Source organism: Mus pahari, chromosome 3 (assembly GCF_900095145.1).
Source record: "Mus pahari chromosome 3, PAHARI_EIJ_v1.1, whole genome shotgun sequence".
Classification (NCBI taxonomy): domain Eukaryota; kingdom Metazoa; phylum Chordata; class Mammalia; order Rodentia; family Muridae; genus Mus; species Mus pahari.
In genome coordinates, this window is record NC_034592.1 from 47,055,800 (window position 1) to 47,074,988 (window position 19,189).

At 41.5% G+C, this 19,189-nt stretch overlaps 1 protein-coding gene and 1 pseudogene across 7 annotated transcripts in view; both read right to left on the reverse strand.

The window, feature by feature from the left end:
- Positions 1 to 4,667: 4,667 nt before the first annotated feature.
- Positions 4,668 to 4,919, reverse strand: LOC110319508 (annotated as a pseudogene).
- Positions 4,920 to 6,959: 2,040 nt separating this feature from the next.
- Itgb6 (integrin subunit beta 6) overlaps positions 6,960 to 19,189 on the reverse strand; it is a 121,992-nt gene continuing 109,762 nt past the window's right edge. For all 7 annotated transcript variants that reach the window (XM_021194519.2, XM_029536477.1, XM_029536479.1 and 4 more), the window contains 2 exons: positions 13,955 to 14,121; positions 6,960 to 9,217 (listed from right to left, as the gene is read on the reverse strand). In XM_021194519.2, coding sequence (XP_021050178.1) covers positions 9,119 to 9,217; positions 13,955 to 14,121 — 266 coding nt within the window. In that variant the 3' untranslated portion in view covers positions 6,960 to 9,118. The remainder of the gene's footprint in view (positions 9,218 to 13,954; positions 14,122 to 19,189) is intronic.

Here is a 19,189-nt window from a genome sequence, read left to right on the forward strand (position 1 = left end):
TCCTCCCACATCATGGGATGGCTTTATGTCCTGCCTTATGTTCTGCAATGCTCTCAGCACTGCTAGGGTATCTTAGTTCAGGTTCTCCATAAAACAAGGGTCTGCAGCAAAGTTCCATGCTAATGTTTTATTTGGAAGTGCTCTACCAGGGGAAAAGACAAGTGTGGGAAGGGGTAGGAGATGGCAGTCACACGATGATCCTGTAGGATGCTGGTGACCTGATTCCCAGAAACTGCTGCTGTTGGCTCAGCTCCAGTGTGTCTTCTGATTCCTTCCCATTTCTACTTCTCGGGCATCTTCATGCTTCTCTTGGGTGTTAGCTCTCCTGCATTGTCCTGTTGTGTTGTTGGTTCATTAGCACACCAACTGGCAAACTACTCTAGAACATGTTAAAGGAACTAACCCCGCTGGGTTTTACTATCAAGAGGACGATGGCACTTGGTCTTATGACGAGTCCAGGCACAGACCTGAGAGGCTGGCCAGACCTAGTGGGCAAAAGACACTGTCAATAAGACAAAAAGGCCACCAACAGATTGGGAAAGGATCTTTACCAATCCTAAATCTGATAGGGGACCAATATCTAATATATACAAAGAACTCAAGAAGCTGGACTCCAGAATTTCAAATAACCCCATTAAAAAATGGGATACAGAGCTAAACAAAGAATTCTCAACTGAGGAATACCGAAGGGCTGAGAAGCACTTGAAAAAATGTTCAACATCCTTAATCATCAGGGAAATGCAAATCAAAACAACCCTGAGATTCCATCTCACACCAGTCAGAATGGCTAAGATTAAAAATTCAGGGGACAGCAGATGCTGGCGAGGATGTGGAGAAAAAGGAACATTCCTCCATTGCTGGTGGGATTGCAAGCTTGTACAACCACTCTGGAAATCAGTCTGGCGGATCCTCAGAAAATTGGACATAGTACTACCAGAAGATACAGCTATACCTCTCCTGGGCATGTATTCTAGAAGATGTTCCAACTGATAATAAGGACACATGCACAGCCTTATTTATAATAGCCAGAAGCTGGAAAGAACCCAGATGTCCCTCAGCAGAGGAATGGATACAGAAAATGTGGTACATTTATACAATGGAGTACCACTCAGCTATTAAAAACAATGAATTTATGAAATTCTTGGGCAAATGGATGTATCTGGAAGATATCATCCTGAGTGAGGTAACCCAATCACAAAAGAAGTCACTTGATATGCACTTACTGATAAGTGGATATTAGCCCAGAAACTTAGAATACCCAAGATACAATTTGCAAAACACAAGAAAACCAAGAAGGAAGGCCAATGTGTAGCTTCATTCCTTCTTAGAATAGGGAACAAAATACCCATGGAAGGAGTTACAGAGACAAAGTTTGGAGCTAAAATGAAAGAATGGACCATCCAGAGACCACCCTACCCAGGGATCCATCTCATAATCAGCCACCAAACCCAGACACTGTTGCACATGCCAACAAGATTTTGCTAAAAGGACCCTGATATAGCTGTCTCTTGTGAGGCTATGCCAGTGCCTGGCAAATACAGTCATCTCTTGGATGGAACACAGGGCCCCCAATGGAGGAGCTAGAGAAAGTACCCAAGGAGCTGAAGGGGTCTGCAACCTTATAGGTGGAACAACAATATGAACTAACCAGTACCCCCTGAGCTCGTGTCTCTAGCTGCATATGTAGCAGAAGATGGCCTAATCAACCATCATTGGGAAGAGAGGCTCCTTGGTCTTGCAAACTTTATATGCCCCAGTACAGGGGAACGCCAGGGCCAAGAAGTGGGAGTGGGTAAGTAGGGGAGCAGAGTGGGGGGGAGGGTATAGGGGACTTTTGGAATAGCATTTGAAATGTAAATGAAGAAAATATCTAATAAAGAAAAAAACTACAACCAGTTAAAATGCAGAGTTGTGGACTCTCAGCTGATACATCTTCTGCACCTAAGAATCAGGGATCCTTCTGAGGAGGCTAAAAGATTGTAAGAGCCAGAGAAACAGGGAGCTCCCTGTGGAATTTTTGTCTCCTAGAAATGTCAGAAGCTATACCCATAAAGTCTCAACATGGCTGCCTTAACAAGACCTGGACAAGGATGATACCAATAGGTATGTGATGGGGGAAGGCTCATGTGACCTCAAGCCTGTCGTTCCAGACAAAGACTGTAGGAATTTGGGAGGAGAAATAGTCTTCATTGGGGAAGAGCACATCAATTTACTATATCATACCAAAGGATAAGCTCTGAAATCATATGCATACAAGTGACATTATATAGACTGAACAGGTTGTATTTAGGTATACACATTTACACACACACACACACACACACACACACACACACACACACACACATAATTAAAGAGAAAAGAGGCCATGAATTTGAAGAACAAAGACAAACATATGGGAAGCTTTGGAGGAAGAAAAGGGAAAGAAGAAATGATGTAATTATAGTATAATGTCAAAAAATTAAAAAAGAAATAGCATGTCTCAGAAATAAGTACTCCTGATTTGACTTTGTCTGCATTTTTCTAAGGAATGGAGATAGAGAGAGATTAATCTTTGTGAGCATTATTTCTCCTTCTTAATCTCTGTACCCCATGTATTTATAAATCGGGTATGTCTGTTTACCAATAATAAACATTCTAAGAAGGGGATCAGGAAAACAATTGTATTTATAATGGCTTTAAAAACCTAGTAATAAACTTAACCAGGAAACTGAAAGACCTCTAACAGTGAAAAATTCAAAAACACGGAAGGAAGAAATTTAAAAATAAAAAACAGAAGATGAACTTTTCATGCTCATGGGTTGGCAGAATTAAAGTAGGGGAAAAAGAATATCTTACCAAGTGCAATCCCAACATACTGCTAATGGCCATCTATATAAACAATACAATCAACTTCATAATTCACAAGAAAGTGCAAAAGATGCTAGATAAACAAAGCAAGTCTGAGCAAAAAGAAAACAACTGGAGCTATGGCCACACTTGATTTCAAGTTATACATTAGAGCCACAGTCACAAAACCATGTGGGACTGTCACAAAGTAGCATGAAGATCAAGGAAGTAGATTAGAGGATATAGAATTAGCCCTCCAACCCCCAATAGGGACAGCCACCTGATTTTTTCCAAAGATGCCAAAAAAACACATGGTGGGAGAAAGACAGCCTCACATATGGCCATGGGAAAACTTGATATCCAAGTGTATAAGAATGAAACCTCAATCTTATTTGTACAAAAATCAACTCATATGTATCAAAGATCTTAATATACAGGAGAAAGTCTGAAAGTAGTAGAGGAAAATGCATCCAAACACTTGAAAGTCTAGTCGTTCTGAAAGGGACTCCAAGAACTCAAGCAACAACACCAAGAACTGACAAATGGGACTTCAAGGAATTCTTCATAGCAAAGGAAATGGTTTGTCAAGTAATGAGACATCCTATGGAATGGGAGAAAATCTTGGTTAGCTCTACATCTGACACACAACTAATATCCAGAATATATAAGAACTCGAAAAATTAGATTAAAAGAACACAAACAAGGGACTGGGAGGATGGCTTAGTTAGTACAGTGATTGCTGTGCATTATCAGGACCGAAATTCAGATCCCCAGAACCTATGCAAAAGCCAGACATGGTGGTGTATCTTTAAGCACAGTGTTGGGTAGGGTATGGGGAAAGACAATGGTAGAAGGATCTCAGGGCTAAGTGGCCAGTCAGTCCAGTCAAACTGGTGTGTTCCAGGTTCAGTGAGCAATTCTGTCTCAAAAAACAAGGTGAAGACTGACTGAAGAGGATACCCAATGTAGACCTCTGGCTTTATATGCATATACATGCACACATACATCACATACATGCACACATATATCACATGCACACACATACATCACACCACATACACATGTACATTACACACACACACACACACACACACAGAGAGAGAGAGAGAGAGAGAGAGAGAGAGAGAGAGAGAGAGAGAGAGAGAACAATACCTTATCAACTAAACCAATAAGTGGGAGAATAAGGTTCTAAAAAGTGATATGTAAATGACCAATAAATATATGAAAAACCATTCAATATCTTTAGCCACCATGGAAATACAAACTAAGTCAAGGCGGTGGTTAATGATGTTAAAGTCCTGTTCCCCAATTGGTTCTTGATTTGTCAGTAAAGAAGACTGGGGTCCAATTGCTGGGTGGAAGGTACAGGCAGGATTTCTGGTTCCCAGGAGGAAAAAGGCAGATGCAGGTAAGGGGAGAAGGTCTTTCTGCTGTGCTTTGCAGGAGGAAGAATGCAGCAACCACGTGAGGTCTCTGGGGGAGTTGGGGCCGGTGGCCTCTGCTACAGGTGGGTGGCCAAGGATGTTTGGCATGGGCTAGGTGGGACTAGCCACTGAAGTTTAGGGCAAGTGGAGAGACAGAGATAATAATTTGGTAAGGGCACGATTTTCCAGGCAGGAGATAGTAATGCCCAGCAATTGTGCCTAGGAGGCAAGTTGTAAAGTAACAAACCGCGTGTGTGTGTGTGTGTGTGTGTGTGTGTGTGTGTGTGTGTGTGTGTGTGTGTGTGTTTCCTTTTCTTTTCCTTTCTTTTCTTTTTTTCTTTTTTCTTTCCTTTTTTTTGGGTCACAGGTACTTATCACTTTTATTTGTAACAAATTATTCCCAATTTCTTCTGCTCAAAAGTTCTTTGAGACAATTCCATCAGCCTTAGCCATTTGAAGAATAGAATCATCTGGCTTGCTCATCCTGCGAATGGCCCCACAAATGCCATAGGTTTTAAACTGGCCATTAAACTGGCCTGTGACCCTGACAACCTAGGCCACATTTATCTGAAAGGACGCGTGGTCCTTGGCAGCAAAGATGTGGTTGCTCCTGGAGCATTTCCGTGACATGTACAGGTCCACAAATTCACTGACTTCATTCTACATTCTGAGGCCATCCCTGCTCACTGGTTCAGAAAGAGTGCAGAAAGCATGTGTATGTCTTTTATTCTCCAATTCAAGAGTCTCAGGAGGGGACTGGTAGCACAGTCACCTCCCGGACCAAAGGTGGTAGAGCAAAAGGGAAGCTGAGTAGGGGCTCCAGAGTGCAGCTGTCCCAGAGCAAAAGGTGGTAATTTAAAACTAGATGCTGGCAAGGATGTAGAGAAAGAGGAACACTCCTCCATTCCTGGTAGGATTACAAGCTCGTACAACCATTGTGGAAATCAGTCTGGTGGTTACTTAGAAAATTGGACATAGTACTACTTGAGGACCCAGCTATACCATTCCTGGGCATATACCCAAAAGATGCTCCAACATATAACAAGGACACNTGCTCTACTATGTTCATAGCAGCCTTATTTATAATAGCCAGAAGCTGGAAAGAACCCAGATGTCCCTCAACAGAGGAATGGATACAGAAAATGTGATACATTTACACAATGGAGTATTACTCAGCTATTCAAAGCAATGAATTCATGAAATGAATTCTTAGGCAAATGGATGGAACTAGAAAATATCAGCCTGAGTGAGGTTATCCAATCACAAAAGAACATGCATGGTATGTACTCACTGATAAGTGGATATTACCGCAAAAGCTCAGAATACCCAAGATACAATTCACAGACCACATGCAGCTCAAGAAGGAAGAATACCAAAGTGTAGATACTTCGGTCCTTCTTAGAAGGGGGAACAAAATACCCATGAGAGGAGACACAGAGACAAAGTGTGGAGCAGTGACTAAAGGAAAGGCCATCCAGAGACTGCCCCACCTGGGGATCTATCCCATATACAGTCACCAAACCCAGACACTATTGTAGATGCCAACAAATGCTTGCTGACAGGAGCCTGATATAGCTGTCTCCTGAGAGGCTCTGTCAGAGCCCGACAAATATAGAGGCAGATGCTTGCATTAAACCATTGGACTGAGCACAGGATCCCCAATGGAGGAGTTAGAGAAAGGACTGAAGGAGTTGAAGGGATTTGTAACCCCACAGGAAGAACAACAATATCAAACAACCAGACTCCCCAGAGCTCCCAGGGAATAAACCACCAACCAAAGAGTACACATGGAGCGACCCATGGCTCCAGCCACATATGTAGCAGAGGATGGCCTTGTCAGGCATCAATGGGAGGAGAGGCCCTTGTCCTGTAAAGGCTCAATGCCCCAGTGTAGGTGGATGGGAGAACACTCTCATACAAGCAGGGAGAGGGAGGATGGGAAAGAGGGGTTCTGGAGGGGAAACAGGGAAAGGGGATAACACTTAAAGGGAAAAAAGGAAAATATTCTATAAAAGAAAAAAAAAACTACATGCAACAATTAAGACTATTCCAAGAGTCGATCCTACTATAGTCATGATGGCAATCAGAAAGAAAAAACAACTCTGCTATGAATGTGGGAGAAAGGGAAAAGATGATGGTGAGAATATAAAGTTTTACAGCAAGACAGAAATCAACATGGGAATTCCTCAAAAATCTTGATGATGAAACTTCTGTTTCACCCATATATGACATTTATAGGTACATATACAAAGGACTGTATGTAAGCAGTGAGGGCCCGGTCCTTGGTTTATGGATGGCAGTCTTCTTCCTGTGCCATGGAATGCCCTCTGTGTCCATCTTTGTCCTCTCCCCTCTTCTTCAAAAGTATATCAGTCTCCTAGATGAGGGCCGCACACTGAAATTTATGTGCCTCTTTAAAAATCCTATCTGTAATTTTACAGTCTAGGGGTTAAGACATGGTTCTTTAAGGGTGGTATTCAGGGGAAATATTTAAGCTCATAACACCAATACTAAAGAACTTGGTTTTACCAAATGTGGGATAATGTTCTGTTTTTTTCCTTGGCCCTTGACTGAAATCACCAAAGCCAAGTTAGAATAACTTACAGCAAGATCCAGAAGTGTAAGAAAGGGGTTTGCACCAAGTAAATAAGTCGCATTACCACCCATCCAAGGTTCATTGTTTAAATTATGTTTATTTATGCCAATGCAAAATACAATAAAACCACTTAAAAAAAAAACAACTATTTCATCTTCATGTAACATAATTCTTCAGTGAACAGAAGCACTACTGTTAATGTTTTGGCTCTTTCAAGGTCCTGCCTTGGGTCAAAACGGTAATTAGAGAAAGAACAAATTCTTCCTGATACACACATGAGAGAAACTTCTATTTCCTAAAGTCTCATTTCAGAAATAACACAAAACCAGCACAAACAGCCCTGTGTAGCCTCAGCAGTATCGCCACATCACTGGGAGTGAGTCTGCTGGTTGCTCCAGACTCCAAGGTCTTGGACCATTCAGGGATCCAAAGGAGATTCATTAAGATTTTTCTTTTAAATTTAGCTGTGTACTCCCTAACTGACTAATTTACCTGAGTTATTTAAAAACCAGAAAAGAAAGAATCTAGATGATGTGAACATGTACACAGACCTATATGGCAGGAGTGAAGGAGGTTTGAGACCACGCTGACAATTCAACAGACAGCCGTCGAAGCCTCCGCTCACAAACACAGAGCTGTTCACCTAGGGAGTGGCTTCACCTTAATATCCAGTTAAGGCAATACACGCAGCGCAAAAATACAGCAACTGGCCCACATTCTGGGGACCTATGTGCTATTTGTTTTGTGTCCGTACACTTCCAAACTAAGACAGTTATACCATAACTAATACAATCCTTCCATCATTTTACTGACAAAAGAGTCTCGTGCAGTAGAGAGAACAAAGGGCTTGGAGTTATAAGATTGAGAGTCTGTACCCACCTCTTCTGCCCATCCTTTCAGCATCTCTGTGGAGATCCAGTGAGATCAAAGTGCTTTGTAATGCAGCAGTAACCATAAGAAATGACACCCCCCCCCCCGAGACTATCCCTGCAATCTTCTACCAGCTTTGTTTGTTGCCTTGCATAGATTTTGTAAGTGGTCTTACTTTTCAGAGCAAGTGAGTGGCATGCCCACCTCCTGAAGCTGGGATGTGTGTGCTAGGTGGTACATATGGGATAGAAATGTCCTACAGGAAGGGTAGACTGCATGCAGGACTTCCACAGTCTTGACACATTTGATATAAAGCTGTGTGACTTTTTTTTTCTGTTACCCTAGATTTCTTTTCTATTCTTGAAATCCTAGTTGATAAGCGAATAACTTAAAGTGACTTTTTTTTTTTGAAGTGGACACTTTGTATGACAGTCGTGGAGTTTTGAAGACTGTAGTTGAGTACAATAATTGAGAAATATGGAATAATAGGAGGGAAATTTGAAGGCCAGAGGGCAATTGAGCATGGAGGACCCATATCTTCAGTGTTACTAGCAACATAATTTATAAATTACCCCTTCCTCATCTTTCAAACAAAATACTTATGTCCTCGTCTTTTAAGAGTATAAGCCCATGATTTAATTTTCAATCTCTCACTTGGGAAGTCACTCTGGGAGAACTGGATTCTTTCAGCTGATGGAAAATCAGACTCTCATTTCTCATACATGAAATTTAAGATCTCTGAGCATAATGTGGAAGGCAGAAACAGGCAGATCCATCATTGTGAGTTCAAGGCCAGGCAGCCTGGTCAATTCTAGAACAGCCATAGAGACACCCTTTCTCAAAAATAAAATAAAATAAATAAAAGAAAAGAAAAGAAAAAAGAAAAAAAGAAAAGAAAAGGAAAGAAAAAAAACCAAACCAAACCAAACCAACCAACCAAAGAAACAAATTCCTTCAGGAAACAGGAGATTTTCTGCAAGTTTAGAATAATCGGCCAGTATGAGTACACAATGCGTAAGGACTCTGGGGTATTTTTGGAGACAAAGACTTTAGGTAGCTGGATTCAGGAAGCAAATGAGATTCTAATTCTGAACATTTTTCAAATGCAAATCAAATTCCCAGGAATCATTTTGATGATTTTTTTTTGAGGCATTACTGCAACAGAGTTCATATTCTTCAAGCGATCTTGAATTCACCTCTTTGCTTGGGATACTCTTTTCTTGATTATTTCCAACCTGCAAACAATGTCTCACCTTTATGTCCTGAATGACTGATCGTTGAATGACCTGTTATTATCTTAAGTCAACCTCCTTTTGAAGCGACAAAGAAAGGCAAACCATACAGTGCTTTAACCTTTAACGCAAGCGGAGTTGACTTTCTCTGGCCGAAGGAGGTCTGTCTACCCATCAGAGGAAAGGCCTGCTTTGTACTTCTCCCTGTGTTTGTAGGTCACGTTCTTAAAAGTGCTGGTGGAACCTCGGTACAGCGGATTGGTTCCCTAAAGAACAGTGGGGGAAAAAATGGTTCAAAGAAAAGATGCATTTTGTTAGTACACCATTTTCATATCTTCAAATATTTGTGTTATAGTTCAAACTGGAGAGTCAAGCTCTATCTTGGAAGCTATTTGAATTTATTTTGATAAATTTTAAATAAATTTTATCCACCTTTATCTCATTTATGTCATTATTTCATGGTATATGTGTATGTACATCTCTGAAATTATTACTTTTAATTTTATTATTCTAATTTGTGTAGCAGAAGGGCACTTGTGTGCTGCTGGATGCCTGTGGAGGGTACCTTGGGAGCCAGCTTTGCCTTTCCACTTTGATGTCCGAAAAATCAAACTGAGTTCAGCAGGTTTGACCACAATGTCTGTTGCCCTCAGAGCCACCATCGCTGGCCCTCCACCTTATGTTTTGAAAGAGTATCCCAGTTAACAGGGATGGGGCTGGGGTGGGGCCAGGGTGGAGCTCATCAACTCAGCTAGACTTGGCGGGCTAGCACTCTGGGGCTATTTGTAGGTTTGTGGGAGGAGGACCCACACACCTGCCTCCTATACTGGAGGCAGGGAGGATCACTCCAATTTGACCAGACCGGCTGGCTAGCAATTTCCAAGGCTGTTTATGGAAGGAGTACCTACACACTCATGGTCATCCCCCTTCCTGTACTCCATGAAGAAGCCCAATAAACTTTGCGGTTCTCCAGAATGAACTTTGGCAGAATTGTGCCTGGTTTACCATAGGACTTTAGGATGAAGGGTAGATATAGTTTACAACCCCCCAGGGAAAATAATTTTATCTATATACTAACAAAATTGTATTTGCTATCAGAAGAACTGATGAAAACAAAAACATTTCCTGACCTCGCCTAACCTTGCCCTTGGATTTGTGATAACATTTCCTCTGAATGGGAATCGCCCCTATAACTATGTCTATGTTGCTTTGAGCTAGTGATCCAACCTCTGACCAAGTGCTCTTGGTCATGTGACTTCAGAGAGACCAATGCCATCTCTGCATTGAGACAAGAAAAAGCTGTTCCTTGGCTAGAACTCCCTGGTTGATGAAGGCCAGCTTGCTGTATTGGCTGTACCCCTAAGGTAAGCCTGGATAGTTAATCCAGATGCTATAAGCAGTAAAAGCTTTAAAAGGTGAATAGCAAGGACTATGGTTTCAGGTAGGTGTAGAGTCTCATTTGCAATAAAACCCAGAAGTTTTATGAAGTTTAAGGACTAGGAATTATTGATGAAGTCGTTGGTTAAAGAGGCAAGATTAGAAAATGTGGGCAGTGGTCTACAAAGTGAGTTCCAGGACAGCCAGGGCTATACAGAGAAACCTTGTCTCGAAAAACTAAACCAAACCAAACCAAAACAAACCAAAACAAACAAACAAACAAAAAAGAAAATGTGGGCAAGATTAGAAAACCTGACAGGGATGATGGCTGAAGCCTGGGCTGAAGGGAGGGAGGGGTTATGGAAGAACAAGTAGGCAGTGATCAAGGCCAGCTTAGGTCTTTGTAGGACTAGTATTTGCTCATAGGCCCTACCCCATATCTGTCAGTCATATTAAAATACACCTATTTCCCATATGCAATAGAATATTGTGTGTGTGTGTGTGTGTGTGTGTGTGTGTGTGTGTTAGAGATGGGTATGCAGCTATGATTGCCTGTACATGCATGTGTATAGGAGTCAAGATGTCAATTCTGTATATCTTCTATTTGTCCCCATCCCTACTCCCTTTGAGACATAGTCTCTCAGTGCTACGGAGCTCAACATTTTGACTAGACTGGCTGGTTAGTGAGCCCCAGGATATCCCAGTTGTAGATTTGAGTTGCCGGATCTGGCTTTCACATGGTTGGTAGGAATGTGAACTCCGGTTTTCTTGCTTGCATGCTTTACCCACTGAGCCATCTCAGTAACCCCACCAAATAGATTTTATAGACACTCTAGAGGGGATGGCTCAAGTTTCGAGGGACAGGGCAATACAACGCTATTTTGTAGATAGATGATTATCTACTTTTGTGCGGGTCTCAATTACTTCTAAACTTCATTTACTCCAGTCTGGACTAGTTCAGGGATCCCTTGCCGAGGGTCAATGGACTAGGAGTCCACCCTAGTTGCAAGGGAAGGAAGAGATGTTAACTGGAGAAGAAACAAGTCCACACTCCCTCGGAGGTGAAGGAAGGAGGTGGGGCCTGACCTCAGCTTATAGGAACGCATGTTAGCATTGTGCTTTGCGAGCAGGAGCAGGAGGGGAGGTGACCAGTGCCATCCATATTCTTTATTGACTTCCCTTTGTGGGATGTCCAGTTGAGACTCAGGATTAGGGCCCTTGGGTGAGTGTCCACATTTAGACAAGGCCAGTGTCTAAGTACATAAGGTGACCAGGTGAATTTCCCCAAATATCAAGGCCACAGCGTAAAGGCTGGATTCTGCAAAGCCATGGCACATTTTTCAGGCTTCAACAGAAGCAGTAACAAGAAAGCCCCATTAAGACCACAGTTTTTTTTTTTTTTTTTTTTTTTTTTAATGATCACCTAACTGCCAAATGCAGACATGATTTGTTTCGCATAGAACAAAATCAATCCAGACGCCTAGAAATGTCAGGCTAAACCATTTTTTTTTTTTTTTTTTTGGCCTTAAGTTAATAATGACTTGTCATCCAAGAGAAAAAAATGTCTAATCAAATATGAATTTAAATATCTTCCATTCGTGTCTTCAGAAGAAAAATGCTGAGAGGTTTTTTTTTTTGTTTTGTTTTGTTTTTTTTAACTTAATATAAGGCAACCTTTCTGTATAGCCCTGACAAAATATTTAAGGAGGTCAGGGCAAGGATCTCTCCTCAACTCTGTCCCCTTAAGCATCCCAGGGGCCCGATGGGTCAGGTCAGCTCACTGGGTGTTAAAGATCAGTTGAGTTCATCCCTTGAGAAGAAATAGGCTTTAGGTTTTTAAATGAGTTAAACTGAAGACCTTTAAATGTACGCACCGAGCATACATTTGTCCCAGGAGGAGGACATGCTTGTGAGATTTGAACTGAAGTTTTGAACTGAACCCCTTTTGCATGCAAATGAATATTTATTAACCTACTCGTCATCTACTCGGGAACATCAGACATTTGTTATTCAAAGAAACTCAATTGAGCGAGGGAATAATATTTTCCATTTATGCTGTTATCTGTTTAATGCGTTGTTTTGTCCCATTTTAGATGAAGAAACGGCTAAAATTTGGCATTTGAATTTCAGTCATGTGTAGCTTCCCGAGGGAGAACAGTTCACGTTTTTGGAGGAAATTAACTGTTAATTAAAACGTTATTCTAAAGATATTAATCATTCATGCCTGTGTCTGAGAACATTAAAATATGCTGGTTAGTAGACACGCATCACAAAATAGCCACATGTTTGCTGGCAGATTCAGAATACCTGCTTATTATTTCCAGACGTTTCAACCAAAGGCTGTTCTTAAAACAAATTAACAATCAGGGCTCAACTCTACCTGTACCAAAACCTCGGGAAGCTCCCAAACTTCTGTCTGAATTAGTTGAAACCCCAAATCTACTTTCACTTACCTTTATTCCTACATAATTGTTTGCCTCACTAAAAACTACACATATGTACTCTGTAAATGACCATACCTGTGTCATACCTAATCAAATTAAACACACGTCCCTGCTATCATTCTAGTAGCCACTGTGTATCAACCTTTCCCCAGATATCTTTAAAAAATATAATCTTACAGTTGGGCTCTTCAAGTCAGGACTCAAACAAGGTCCACAGATTACATGTGCTTATTATAGCCAATGCATTTTTTACTCAAAAGATAAGGCCGATTAAAATCTTTATGGGCCTTTGTCCTGTGATATATATATTATGATTAGTTTGAAATCATTCCCCCAAACATTCATTATCAAAAATGGAAAATTCCATTTGCTTTCAGACCTGAGGATATCGCTATAGGTTTAGGAAAAATAGTGTTATCATCAATTTATTTAGGCAGATGAACCCAAAGGCACAGTGTGTTTGCCTGTGTTTTCTCCAGTGAGCTCACTGTTTTTGAAATCAGCGGTGTAAGATAATTGCTATTAGATAGCTAGACACACCATTAGAGATTGAGAGATGAAATTAAAACCATGAAATCGTTTCCAGGGGTCTCTAGAAATGTAATTATCTCTCCTGTGGAAAAGAAACACTGAAAATTGTAGTCCTGTTTTTTGTTTGCGTACTGAGATGACATTTAAATTATATCTATTGAATATATATATTTAGAGGTTTATTTCTTGTAGCTGCTTAAATTTTGTGTTATTTAGAAAATACTGCCTGGTATTTGAAAAGGCCTGTCAACTTTGCATCTGTACATCAGTAACACGTATTTCCATGGAAATTGGCATGAACTGTCATGCTAGCCATGAACATTATCCCATTAGATAGAACACAATCAATTTACAGAAATGTTTAGATACAGCACCCATGCTTCACTTCGGAAGGTTGCCTCCACAGCAGACCCAAGTCACCATAGCTTATAGTCTCATGAGCCTCTAAAGCTGTTACAAGTCCACCCACTAAGACGCCCTACAACATGAGAACAACCCAAGTCCAGTCGATGGCTTCTTCTGCTCTCTAAGCAAGATAGAAACTAAAGTTGTTGGGACTACACTGACAGAGGTCATAGACATGATGTCTGACCTCTACAGAGGATGGTTGAGTCCCTGATCATTTTCATCAGGTCTCCAAAGTTCACATACCGTTTGCCACTTGGCCTTAGAGCGTTCTGCTTCAAATTTAGCAACTTCCTTCCGGTCGTGAAATGATACTAGCAGCTTCCAAATGCACAGTAGCACAACTCCGATGAGCAGGATAGCCAGTGATACCCCCAACATGATCATGGGAATGTTTGGAGGTTTGGGGCAGTCTGTAGGAGCAGATAAAATAATCTTTAGAAGCTGCCACAATGACTATTTCACTGTAAGAAGGTTTTTCTACCCCTCACAGCAATGCAGGGGTTGAACTCAGAGCATAGGACACGGAACAACTCTTCTCCCGCTAAGCCCCATACCCATCTCATGGAATGGTAAGACCTTTCTCATTAGACTTTCTTTCTTTTTAAAAAAAATTTTTTTTAATTTTTATTTTATTTTATTTTATTTTTGGTTTTTCTAGACAGGGTTTCTCTGTGTACCCCCTGGCTGTCCTGGAATTCACTTTGTAGACCAGACTGGCCTCGAACTCAGAAATCTGCCTGCCTCTGCCTCCCGAGTGCTGGGATTAAAGGCGTGCGCTAACACGCCCGGCTCTCATTAGATTTTCGATTCACATACTTTCTACAGAAGGGAAATGCTCATATCTTCCTGCCTTGTGGGATTTTTTTTTTTTCTTAAAACTGAGTTACTTGTTTAAAGATAGGTTTGTATTTATTCTCAGTAAAACAAATGATTCAAACCAATTCAAAAATGAATTTATTACCAGCCTTGTATATCCTTGGTTTTGTATACAGAGAATCAATAAACTGTGGATTGAAAATATAAATATGCCTTTATTAAATATGCCCTGCCTTTCTTTCCTTTCGGTGTCACTTTCTAAATGGTATAATATATATTTCTAAATGGTAAGTATAATAAATATTGAGACAACAGCTATATTGTATTTAGCTTCTATTCTCTCTGTCCCTTCCCCTCCTTTCTCTCTCTCTCTCTCTCTCTCTCTCTCTCTCTCTCTCTCTCTCTTAAAATAATGTCTCTTACATGGCAGGCTGGCCTTAAACTCTACAGCCAAGGATGACCTTGAACATTTGAACCTCCTGCCTTTGCCTCCCCAGTACTGGGATCACGGGCGTTTTCTACTATACCTGGTTTAACACAGTGCTTGGGATTGAACCAAGGCCTTCTTATGTGCTAGGCAAACACTCTATCAGCGGGGTTATATTTCAATCCTCATGTCACATTTTAAGTAGCCTAGAAATGATTTCGGGTATATGGGGAGATGTGTGTAAATTCTAGGCACATATATGGGCCTTTGGTATTGACAGGTTTTGGTATCTTTGGCACAGGAGGATCTGGACCCAAATCTCCTGCAGACATGGAGAGTTGACCAAAGATTGGATAGCTGACTTTAAAACTTTAATAAAACAAAGTGGCAATTAATGTACATGAAATATTTAAAGGACCATAAGAATACTACATTTTAATTCCCAAGATAATATCTTCTAAGTATATCGCAACTACTTTGGTATATATAACTATTTTATCAAGAATCTCCTTCAATTGAGAACAATCTCAGGATCATATTAAAAATTATTACTCTATCCTGGTTGGTCATGCCTGCAGTCCCAGCGTTCAGCTGGCAGATGCAGGAGTTTGATGCCAGCCTTGGCTACAAAGCAAGTTGAAGGCCAACTTGAGCTCCACAGTGAGACCTTGACCAAACCAGGGACTGGGAGCGTAGATTGCTTGCCTAGCATGTGCGAAGGCTCAGATTCCATCCCCAGAATGGAAAAGACTGCTTTTCACTACAGGTTCTTTGCCCCTTCCCCCTTTAAAGACAGAAGACAATCATAGCGTTGTGTTTTACGCAATGCTCTGATTTCCCATGTTGTATTTGGTTCCGTTCTCATCTGATGTACAGCCATTGTGTGGATTCTACTGAGCCCCTTGACCTCATCTGTGAGATAAAACAGAGTGCTCCCTCAATTTCCCTGATGACAGAAACATGCTGAGGTGGTCATTTATCAAAACCACAGCCTCCTAGACATCCCCTGCCCTGGCCCAGGATATTCTGTTTCAGAAGGTCTTGGGTAATACCACAGGTTATACATTATTAACAGTATCTAAGTCGTTCTTATGATCAGGGAAGTGTAGGGAATTAGATATGCTCAACTTGAAGATTCCATGCTAGGCTAGTTTGGCTCTATTGATAGTATTAATACAATTTTGCAGTTAGAGCCTTCCTTTGTTGACAGCAAGACAACTGATCATCCTTGCAGTATGTCTGTGAGCTGATGACTCTCTTAATGGAGCATTATAATTAAGTCCTTCTTTTGCTTCCCTGGGAAGAAATTCCACAACACATGATCATTAAATATCTGCATCCTCCATTAGAGGAGAGGTAAAACCACAGCAGTACCCAGGGAAGAAAGGAGTCAGGCTTAGCCTACCCTCTTACTCTTAATAATGTTACTCTTAGATAGTTAATAAGGGAGAGTTGAACATTGAGGCTGGACTGTTTGGCATTTCAGACCTGAATCTAAGGGGACTAATGACCCCCTAACAGTGTGATGGCTCATCTCACACACTTTTTCTGGGTAGAAAACCATATAAGGACATTATGAAGAAATAGGAATTGCTAATGGCCTACTTACTATAGTGCCAAGAGCCAAAGGCTACGTTGTAGCAAGCAAATGAAGAGGGAAGCTGTGTCCCTGAGAAAATACATTGATCCAGCTAGATCTTTGGCCAAGAAATTTCTGGGCAGGGACAGAGCCTTTTTCCTAATCACAGCAGAATGTAGCTTATTAGGGCCCACACCTGGAAGGCGAATCAGGAGGGTGTTCAAGTAGGAAATCAACAAGGAAAAGGTATGGCTTAGGAGAGAGAATCATTTTAAATCTTAGGCTCATTGGATACTGTGAATTCCTCAAGAAATGATTTAGCTCAAGTTCCAATCAGAACACAGACCCTTACTTTCCAGGCTCTCCGTATTCCTTTGGTCACCGAAGATAGCGACCTAGGTGGGGGAAGAGGGTTAGCTCTACTACTATGGGTAATGTCGCCTATCAGGTGGGACCACTGTTATACCTTATGCTGAGGTTCTGAATATCCAGTTCATTGCTCTGTCTAAGCTGTTAGCTGTATCATACTGTGACTACTGTGCACTAGAAATGTGACGTCTAAATCTGGATACACTACCGATATTAAAGAACTATCTCACAGTCTAAGCATGAAAAATGTAGAACCCCTTGATATTTGTGTCGATTTCATGTTGAAATGAGAATATTCTGGGTACTGTGGTGAAGAAACTGAACCTTACCTCTTTTGACTTTTTAGTGAGGTTTCTAGAAAATGTTACATTTTATCTAAGGTTTGCCTAACAGTCCCTATTGGACAATGCTGGCATCTTTTAGATTCAGATATATATTACAATTGTGTAGCCAGTGGGAGGCAGTGTAGTACAGTGGTTAAGAGCCGGGGCTCCAAGCCAGGCTGTTAAGAGTTCCTCAAGCCAGCAGATCTAGGTTGCATCACTGTGACACCTAGCAATGTGTTTGCCTCCATGCCTTGATTTTCTCACCTGTAGAACAAAAATAATTCTGGTACTCAGTGGAGTGATTGAGGCTACTGCGTGACATCAGCGCATAGAAAACATGACAACTGATGTGTGGACTAGACATGTGGACTAGTAAGGGCCCCGTACACGTACACAAAGGGACTGTGACAACAAATGTTTTTTTCTCCCTTTTCTGTCCTCCCAGAAGGTAAGGGTGTGGATCATGTAAGCTCAACTTGTACCAAATCAAGTGATGAGTAAGTGACTGGCTTCTTTCTGCAAAGAAGGCTCTGCTGTCTTTTATTTTTATTTTTATTTATTTATTTTTTTATGTCTAACATGGCTTGTAGGCTCTAACATCCTATACAGATAGAAGAAGGAAAATGAGTGATGCCCTGCCGTGCCTGCATCCGTAGCAACAGCTAGCTCCCTTTGCACTTTGCTTAGAGGACACGGCAATCATTAACCTCTCCCTCCTTTTCCTGACATTCTTGCTTCTCCCAGCATCTACCTTCAGAGCCACGGGTCTCAGTGTTACAGGAGGAAGGAACTACAGTCTCTTTGGGGTAGTCTATAGCCTTGGAGGTTCTGGAAGCACCAGGCCTGTCCAGGAATGGAGATCTGCGGTATCCTTGGGCCTGTCAGTAGATCAGAAAGTGAAATCTCAGGGAGATAGTGTTTCCTTCTCTTTCCCTTACTACAAAAGAATAGGGATAAAGAAGACACTATACTATATACACAGATGTCAGGTATCTGTGAGGGATTCAAAGCATGGCAGTGTGTCACTCACACTGTGTCCAAGAATAAAAGAACAGACAATAGTTCACTAACAGTATAGAATTTATCAGCTGAAGGCATGTTCCACGAGTGTGGAGGGTGGGGGTGAGGGGAGGCTAGAAAGGAAAAAAAAAATCAAACCAGTCAAACACAAAAGCCTGCACACTGAAAGCGAGGCCTTCTGCGGAAAGTGGCTTTGTTGTCTGGGATGGGTTTTTCCAATAGAATCAATATTTTAAGGGATGGCTTTGATTCAAACACAGAGTTGGGGTGCAGCTGGAGAAGCTGACTTTACAAAGCTGATGATAAGGAGGCAGGTGTATTTTTGTCTTATGAAGTAATCTGGCCTCAGAGCATGGCTCACCCTCTTAACGGATGACTGCAAGATGCCTTTTGCGTTCACAGAGCTCAGAAATGAGTACGTGGAGTTTTTAAGTGCCTGCCAACAGGAGCTCCCCCCCCACACACAAGCAGCAAAACCATGTTTACGGTCACCCCCACATTTCAGGGGTTGTGCCTGACCTCCAGCTATCTTGCCCTCGGTGCAGTAATATGATGTTTCTCTCATCACTTTCTTGATCGGAACATGAGGCTTTGGTTTCAAAATTGGGATTTAACATTTTACCAGCATGTTGAAAACCAAGTACCAACACCCAAACCCTTCTTTTTATACCCTGTTTGTGGTGCTATTGTCTGGCCTGGACCTTAGGCTCCAAACCCAATTCTGATGAAGCCTGAAGATGCCGCTGTCGTTTCTCAGGGACTTCTTAGGGAGGGATAGGTCATTGCTAAAGACAGAAAATTCAGGACACCTGTGAATGTCTAAGAATTCAGTCAGGGTTGTTAGCCCGGTGGCTCTGAAAGAGAGCTGGGAGCGTCTGTGCTATGTTTGACTGTCAGAAGGTAGATTCGGTGCCCGCAGGCCTGCTGCCTCAGGATACAAG